This window comes from Scardinius erythrophthalmus (genome assembly GCF_964197995.2).
Source record: "Scardinius erythrophthalmus genome assembly, chromosome: 5".
Classification (NCBI taxonomy): domain Eukaryota; kingdom Metazoa; phylum Chordata; class Actinopteri; order Cypriniformes; family Leuciscidae; genus Scardinius; species Scardinius erythrophthalmus.
Window position 1 is genome coordinate 33,208,618 of NC_138225.1, and position 9,153 is coordinate 33,217,770.

Genomic DNA, 9,153 nt, shown 5'->3' on the forward strand with positions numbered 1-9,153 from the left:
TTATGTGTTAGTATTTTCAACCAACCCTGCTGGCCAAAGTTTGTGAACTCACCTGACCCCAAATTTACTTCTTGACCCTAGTGCCATCCGATAAGCTGAGGTCAAAAGGTTATCCCCTATAAACCAAACTGGCGTCTTGGAGTCCAACACCTTAAAGAAGGTTCAACCTTATCTTGAAATGATCTACTTAAAGCAACAGCAATGCAAAGGAGTAAATGTGAAAAAAAAGAAAAGGATCCTTATGAGCACTAAATTAGATCATCAATTATTACAAAATATTCTAAATTAGTTTAAGTCAGGGTAAAGGGTAGAGTTAGAGAGTAGAGTTTGGTCTAGGCAACAAATGAAATCTTTAGAGTCAGTTGCAGGGTGGAGTTTCCACTGAATTGGTTTTATTGGGGGGGGCACAACATGTCCATATTTCATACAAGAGATTTTGCTGATGTTTTAAATTCTGGGCAGTAGCCTGTTTGCTTTTATGCACCAATATCAACATATAAAAAATAAACCAGAAGTACAGCAGAAGTAAGGGATTTTATTTTATTTAGTTTATTTATTTCCAAGGAAGAACTAAGACAAAAGTTAAAACCAATACAGACATACATTTCGATCATTATCAAATGTTCATAATGATCTCTGAAATGAAATCACATTGAAATAAGACAAAATATACCACTGAGTCAAAATAAACTCAAGAAATATTGCACTTAATTTCTAAAACATAACATATTTCCATTAAAGGTGTTTCCTGACAGAGTCAAGAGTTTAGCTTTAACACTGGACTACACGGAAGGCCAAGCATTAGACTATAGTATTGACCGACCACAAAAAGAAGCTCTTTTCTTTTTGTGCTTAAGCTTATTCTTTCATTAGTAGCCAATTTTGGTTCCATTTTAAACTGTAAAACACAACAGAGAAGCAAATCATTTTTTTCTCATAATAATCTCTTGAGTTTTTGGATGACCAATTTCTCTAAGGTGTGCTACAGCTATTGTTCCCATATTAATTGAGACGAGAGGATCTATATTAGTTAGTTTGCTTGAAAAACAAACACTGAATGCCCATAAGTATTCATCAAAACCCATAACTGAAAACCGAAACCCATTCAAATCAAAAGTGGCATGATCCATGCTTGCTCGCTTTGAAGGACTTTTTGGTTTTCCCTTTTTGTCCTTTTAAACTAAACCCCAATCTGTAGGAATAAAAGGATAACAAATAGGATGTTAAGAATGTTAAGATCAGTACTTCATCAAGGCCACTATGTTAAGATCACTTTGCTTCAAAAACTGCTGAATCATAACCACCACCACCACATTAGAGATGAACTTATAACACACTGTGCGCACAAATAATGACTAATTCTATAAATCCAAACACGTCTTCAACTACACAGCTAAATGGTTGAATGCCAACATTTCTCCAGACCTCAACCAGACATGAGCAGACTTGTGGTTTCAATTCAGTAAAAAAAAAAAAAAAATTGCTTAATGAGGGCCAAGCATGATCAGAGCCTAAACTACTTTTGTAGTCGAATGAGTTTTAAAAACAAATGTACAACTCATTTCAACTGGATTCGGATGTCTCTGGATAAGATCCAGAGTCCTCGTTTTGCTTTACAACTTGGCTTTTTAAGCATTTGTGCCATTCTTTGGGTCATGTCTGGCTTCACTGGTCTGAAGAAACATTACGTCAAATGTAAGTCCGCCGGTGCAGCAGGACAAAAAGGGAATGTCACAAGTCTTTGAAAGCTGCCTTGCATCTTTGTGCATATCTCCTCCTCTCTTTATTGAATCAGTTTTTCAATATTGAATCTGAATTTCCTTCTATAGTCTCCTTCCTTGAACTGAAACAGTGCAACTGAAACATAATATGCACTGTTTTTGTTTTCATTTGGCAAGTGAGATGACCTGAGACTGAGTGCTTTTCTTCAGGCAGTGCAATCTCGAAGCTTGCACCGCTACACACTACGAACAGAAAGGCCACAAACTTTTCAGGCATCCTGCCCAGGCCCCACCCTGTTTTATCTCTCTGCTCCGATCACACACATGAACACCATGTCCTGGACTTTTGCTCCTCTACCAAACAACGTGCAACAAATTTAACACCAAGCAAACCACGTTTGGCTGAAAGGTTCTACATTTAGAACCGAAAATGAAGTCCATTTGAACAGGAAAAACTAAACAAATGCCATTCTTGGGTTATGAGTTGGCAAGGCAACGTCGCAAAAGCTTTCAGACAGCATGTTACCAAGAGCAGATTATCGACTGAGGAAACACAATCAATGAAAACGACAGACCTCAAAAGAGCTTGAACAAGATCAGTGCATTACGTCAGTCCATTCAATCTGTTATTCCTCAGAATCTGTTTTCTGTGTTCTTTGTAATTTGTGCGGCTCAAGCGAAACTGTTATAAGCCTGTAATCTCTTAATCCAAGAAAACTGAACTAAAACAATCAGTGATTTTAAAACTCAAATCGAGGAAAGCAAACATGTGCAAACAGAAATCAAAAACTGAGATAAGAGAATGACGAGTTTCTCTCAGCTGTACTGCGAATGGCTGCGGTCGTAGTGTTTTCTTGCCTTTCTCTTCAGATCTCGGACAAGGTCTGCATGTTCTTTTGTCAACTTTTAATGAAAAGCATGAGAAAAGTGACTACATTGACAAAGCTCTCCAGGCTTAGTCCGGTGGGGTGTGTCCCATCCACGGGTCGGGGGGGTTACGGGGGCAATCTCTGGGTCGGGTAATTTGCCAGTGACTTCCTGCACCCTTACGAACGGATTTCTCCATAGAGGTTTGTTTTCTCTCGGTGGTGACAGCGAAGCAAACAATCGCTGTCATCTGGAGATAAACAAAAGTGAAAGCTCCTAAAGCCCAACCACTTTGGACTCGTTCCATGCATTTCTCAACGTGATGGGCAGGTGTCGAGTCTCTGCTCCGCGGTCGATGTGGCTTGATCTGGATGTGGATCAATCTGATGGAGAGGGGGACAGAAAAACAGCTGCCGTGAGTCCAATGCATGTAAACATGGCTGAAGGCTGCCTCCTGATAAAAATATAAACATTTTACCCGTCAAAAAGCTTACCTCAGAGTAGGGTGGAGGGGGTCGGAAGCGGAACTCCTGGATGTAGGCCAATAATGGCCCTTCAAAGTTCTCCCGTCCTGACGACACATCCAGACAGCCATGCCTCTGTTCTTCTGTGACCACCTCTGCATAGGCTGGAGGAGCTGCGTACAGCAAAAGCAAATGTTAATGCTGTAGCGATGCCAACCATGATATCTGTTTCTTCTCTGCATACAATGTTCTCTCCACTTCCTCTTTTGGTGTCTTATTTTAAAGAACACTGTGCAACAAGTTCTTTCTCTGTAAGTCAAGATTCAAATCACTTGACCTCCATATATACAAAATCTGGAAAACTTCATCATTCAAGTTGTTTCAAACCTGTATGAATTACAGGTACATCAACTGTTTGGTTACCGAAATTCTTCAAAATATCTTCCTTTGTGTTCAGCAGAAGAAAGAAATTCATACAGGTTTGAAACAACTTGAGGGTGAGTAAATGATGGCAGAATTTTCATTTTTTAAGTGAACTATTCCTTTAATTGACAACCCAGGGGATGAGCAGGCAATATCGTGCAGAGTTCCTTACCTTCAGGCCTCTCAGGGAGGGCCATGCCTAACCAGCTCATGGTCATGCTGCACTGACTGCTCACAGAAGATGTACGGCTACCAAAAGGATGGAGGGGGATGGTGCCAATAACCAGGGGCAGGTTTAAATATAGGTTCATGGCTCCTGGGATATCTACATACACCTGCAGATAATAATATTGGGATTTTAGGTTAATCATTTCACAAATAGTGCACCTTGATTTGTAAATATGACTGGTAAAACCATCTGGTTGTCACTGTTTCCAGGTCCAAATGCTTCTCCGTATCCCAAAAGCAAACAAACGGTGCTAATATCATGATCCTAACCTTTATCTCCATACCAAAATTTCATTTTCGTAAATAAATGGCTAAACGGAATAGAGACTTGGACCCTGAAACAGTATTTGATGAGTCATGATTTCAGTTTTCTGAGAAAACAAGGATCCTGCTTAAAAAAAAAAAAGTAGGGATGACCCAATCATTGTGCCAGAGTATTTTAGACACTTTAGATGCTTTTGCCAAAAGGCAAGAAACTAAATAAATTGTAGGAGGAAATAATATAACAACGTTATTTATGTATTCATGATGGATTGAAATAGTAAACTCTAATATTCAGATATGAGCGATGACAGATTGGTTTGTGGGGTTAATAGGTCATTATCACTCAATGGCCTGAATTTCATCAGATATTTTTAGGCTGATCTTCTTATCAGTATGTGCTAGGAGAACTTGGCATAATCTCCTTATCGCTAATGGAGCTGCATGGGTGGAAAGCATATGGGTGTTCAAGGAACTGATCCTTTAGCTGCTTGAAATTGACAAAGCTCTGAAATTACTACATTATTAACATTTTTAAGCTATATAAAATGCCGGCAACATGTAGAGATGATCGGTAATCTAAAAAAAAAAAAAAAAAAGCACTTACCATGAGTGAGTACTCCACTCTAATGATACTGCAGTCGAGGATGGAGGGTGATACAGGAGGGATTTTCAACATTTTTCCATTCCATGTCTCCGTCTTGCCTGAGGAAAGCGACTCCCCTCGGATGTTGGCCACCAATTGCTTGATCTCCTTCATCTTCCCTTTGGCAAAGAAGGTCTGCGTTTGGTAAATGGCAGCCTTTGGCACAACCATACGCGATGAACAGTTTTCAATTTCTGCAAAGATTTGAATGGACTCTCCTGTGTAAAGAAATGATGTATTGTTAATGTTTCAAAAAGTATCAAGGGGTATCATGTAGAGCTGCAACAATGAATCGATCAAATCGCTAATGAAAATAATCAACAACAAATTTGAGAAAAAGATTAATCCAGCCTGGCCAAAACATCTGCCAATCATGTCACTTTACAATAGTGAATAACGCATTTCTATGGACAAAACAGTTCAGTATGGACATTAATAATTTTAATGTGCCTTGCCACGTCATGTACTTTGACGGATGAGAGAAGAATAGCACAATAATTCAGACAAATATATAAAATAAATAAAATATACATTATTCTAAATATTTGCTTTTACACATTAAATGCAATTTTGAAATTCAACATGAGACACAAGTAATTGTATTTTTAATGACAGCAACAGTAAAAGGGACATTTTTCATTTCTAATTATATTTTCTAATTGAATTTAAAATTTTAAGTCAATATAGGCCTATTTGTTTCTATTGCCTTCAGATTGCACATTGTTTGGGGGACAACACTGGGCAGTATGTGTGGTATAACAATTTTGTAAATAAGGGATACAAATTAATTTACTTTTTAAATTGACATTATTATTTATTATTCTTTTTCTTTTTGGATTAATCGAAGAAATAATTGACCGATCAATCGAAAATAATCATTTGATGCAACACTAGTATCATGTAAAATTACAGTGGGGTTCCAAATGTCTAGTGAAAATATTAACTGTCAGAAGATTTACCTGGAGTATAACCCTTCCGTTCAATTTTGGCACTTAAGGAGATTGGACCTGAGGTGCAAAACCAGCAGCATAGCGTCTTTTCTTTAGTTCCTGCCTGAGGAGACTGTGCAAAGTAGAATACCAAAACTTTAGAATGCAAGAACCATGAATGGTTATTCTTCAACATTGCATTGATGAATCAGGACGAATACAGGGATGCAAATGATGCGAACACTCACCAGCAGGAGAGGAGTGTTGATGTCGATGTGTTCAAAGACAGTGAACTCTTTCTTGGTCTTCATGGGCAGAAGCCAAGGCCTGTGCAGCTCAGCCTTTACCCAGTATCGCACACTGCCATGCTTCCCTTCGAACGAGGTAGCCAGAGGTCTGCATATGCATGACACAAAGAAAATACAAATAAGAATTATAACATACAGTACAGATGAACAATTATTAGCTTTGGTGGCACATCTGACCAAAACTCACGTTTGTGGAAGCTCAAAGCTGAATGCATACTCATGTCTTCCTGAATGAATAGTGGTAAGTCCCTCCTCAGAGTTATCATCATCTGAAACAGAAGAGAACAATATTCCAAATATACCTTACCTGCCAAAGCATTGATCATCTTCTTGTTTGTTACATGATCTAACTTATTAAAACACATAAGGCATGATACTTCTGCCAAATGCTTAAATGTAAACATAAGCACACTTTGATAAAACAAGTAGTATGATTCTCATAAACCCCAGAAAATCATATGCATTACAATTAGCCCATATTTTACCCATGAATCATAAGCGTTTAAACCACATGTATAATTATTGCACTTGAGGCACATGTGTATTAAGTTTCAGTATTTATTCTGAATGGGATACATACTCGTAAGATCTACTGCAGTTCACATGAAACATAAGGTAAATGTGAAACAAAATTCCAATGTTAAATAATGTTTGTGTAACACAAAAAAAGCACCGCGGCTTTCGTTTTGCCAGCTCAGCAGCCAGCACTCCATTCAGCTTAGCGGAGCTATGGTAAACAAGTACGGAGCTGTCAATCAAAGGCAGACTCCAGCAAGAGAAGACCGGACTAAACCGGAGCCAACTGCTTCCCTGTGCCGGAGCGCTCATTACGTATTTAGTGTGCGGCGGCGAGCGCGCGCGTAAATCTACTCGTGTGCTGCGGCGTGGACTTCACGAGCGTTCTCCCATTCAGCAAAACACGTGAGAGAATTATGACCAATACATAAATGAATAAAATAAAATAAAACACCAGCAATCAGAAACGACAAAAAAACCGACCAGTTTCCATTATAAATTGATCTTTATTGTAACCAATTACTCATACAGAAACAGCAAAGTGACAATTAGACACATTATTTAGATTAGAACTTTACAGGGGAAAGAATTTCTTTCAAATTACAAAACGCATGCAACTAACAGTCATTACATGCACTACTTGATTCGTATACAACGAATAAGTTTCAACATTCAAACATTGACTGGCTCGTTCTGTACCAGAAGCCAGCTCAGGCTAACCAAAACTTTACAACAACAACAAAAAAAAAAGTGACTGAATATGGAAAAAGTTATTATACAATTTGGATGTATTCTTGAAGTCACATTTCCCCCTCGGTAAAGCAACGTTTCACACTTGTAATTTTGTAACCCTGTGTTTTGAAGTCCTGCTCAGTCAGTTTAATGAACAATGCAGCGGTAGAACGTTACATCAAGTTGTTTGGTAACAGACAACCAATGAACTGCCTCGGTGCTAAACCTCATTAAATATTCATGAGCTCTGTACAGTTGCAGAAACTGTGGAACGCGCGGAGAGAAAATTGAAAATGTCGAACAGAATTGGTTAAAAGGAGACGGTGGTTTTTGCTTTTCAGCAAACGTTTTATGTGGCTAAAACAGCCAGAGCGGACACACTTCTACCGAAAGACTTGCAGTTATCAAAACAGGTCGAGAGCTGTATTAGTACAATAAAGGTTTTCGACCTCATAAATATGCAAATGAGGGTTTATAAATGTACAGTGTGAAACCAGTTGATAGGAATACGATTACTCTAAAATTGTGTACGACCCTGGCTAATTTCAAATGTGAAAAGTCCAATATGCAAGAACATTATGCAGCGAGGTTGTCAGTCAGCAATGACGTTTTATGGAACAACATTACTGGACCACTGAATGCATTTAAATGTAATAGCCACTGTATGTGCAAGGTTGCATACTACAGCCACTGGTGCAAAGTTGCTGTTTTTCTCACTTTCCGCAAAAGCATGATGTCACAGAAGACACGTTGGCGCCTCCACCAATCAGAGACAAGAACGGCCAGACACTGCATCAAAACAGGATTGAACCGCTTCTAACAATGGGTGGAAACTTAAGACATTATGCCGAAAGATATGTCCTTACTGTGATATTATATGAAATGTATGCACGTAGCTTTTTCCAAAAGAAATGTATAGAGGTAGAGCACCGAAGACGAATCTCGTTTTTAATAAGGCTGTAGCATGAGATGAGCAAACTGTGTGGCCACCATTCATTCATTCAAGCTGTCACTGACACCTGAAAGAATGTTGAAGTGTAGTCCAGAATCAAATAAATAAATGTGCTGAATATCACGCATTTATGCGATCTAAACGGAATAGTGAAAATTAAGCACCCATGTGTATTGCCAAATTATTATTTTTTAATGACTGATAATGAGTCTGCCATGTAATGTTCCATGTATATGGTGTATTTTTCGTTAATAAGCCAATCGAATCCAACAAATGAATACATCAAAACAATCGATAGAGAAAATAAATGCATATGCATGAACACAGTACTGTATAACGTTACAGATACACCGGTCAACAAGTACTGTGCAGCATCCAAAGTATGTCATGTCATCCTGGACCACTGAGCATCCATCCCACCAGTAACGTTACATTCAACTGCTCTTTTCGGAACAAATCTACACTGAGAGCATGTTTGATCTGTATTCTTACCTCTTTCGTGGCCAATAAGGATGTCTCTATGATTCAGATATTCCACTTCTTCTGTATAATTTTGAGTGTAGGCAGTGTTGGATCCAGCATTTCGTGATTCTGTCCAACGAACTTTTGCAAATCCTTTTGCATGTATTTTAAGTGACTTCACACGAATCTCCCCTGTGACTTCAATAATAACTCTTCCTGAGACGGAGTCCCCACTTGAGAAAACAGGGACATTGCTGTCATTTAGACAGTCGTAGCTTACAACGAAGCTCTTTACCTTTCCTAGCACCATGGTGGCAAGAAAATAAAATGTACAAAGTTTTGTAGACAAAAACAAATCACACGGCCAAAGTCTATGAAAATAATCTCTTATGAAAAAAAGCGAGAGCTGACACTGGATAGTGTCATTGAGCTGCGAGAGCTGAATAACAGCAAAAGATGCTGTTATCGCGTCTCGGCGAAGGCTTGATGGTCTGCAATGAAAGACAGCGAGATTTCGCCACCGGCTCACTTTAAGCGCTGCTCTTGTGAAAAACAAGTTAGTGCGCATGCGCATAACTCTCTTATCCGTCCCCCTTCTTCCGCTTTTTGTGCAGTAAGTTCTTTGACCGGGGACTCAGGAGACA

At 38.8% G+C, this 9,153-nt stretch overlaps 1 protein-coding gene across 1 annotated transcript; it reads right to left on the reverse strand.

Moving 5' to 3' along the window:
• Positions 1–528: 528 nt before the first annotated feature.
• Positions 529–9,050, reverse strand: arrdc3a (arrestin domain containing 3a). Its single transcript, XM_081366015.1, has 8 exons — positions 8,540–9,050; positions 6,035–6,116; positions 5,788–5,935; positions 5,570–5,672; positions 4,572–4,828; positions 3,648–3,810; positions 3,083–3,225; positions 529–2,971 (listed from the first exon to the last, which is right to left on the reverse strand). Exons 1-8 carry the CDS (start codon positions 8,817–8,819, stop codon positions 2,903–2,905), a joined length of 1,245 nt encoding a protein of 414 aa, XP_081222141.1. The 5' UTR covers positions 8,820–9,050; the 3' UTR covers positions 529–2,902.
• Positions 9,051–9,153: the final 103 nt, after the last annotated feature.

Excerpts from the sequence above, each read along its gene's own strand:
- arrdc3a (XM_081366015.1), bottom strand. The coding sequence starts at position 8,819 with ATGGTGCTAGGAAAGGTAAAGAGCTTCGTTGTAAGCTACGACTGTCTA. Across the intron at positions 5,936-6,034 it reads AGCTTTGAGCTTCCACAAAC|ACCTCTGGCTACCTCGTTCG; the intron begins GTGAGTTTTGGT and ends ATGCATATGCAG. Across the intron at positions 3,811-4,571 it reads GAGTGGAGTACTCACTCATG|GTGTATGTAGATATCCCAGG; the intron begins GTAAGTGCTTTT and ends TATTATCTGCAG.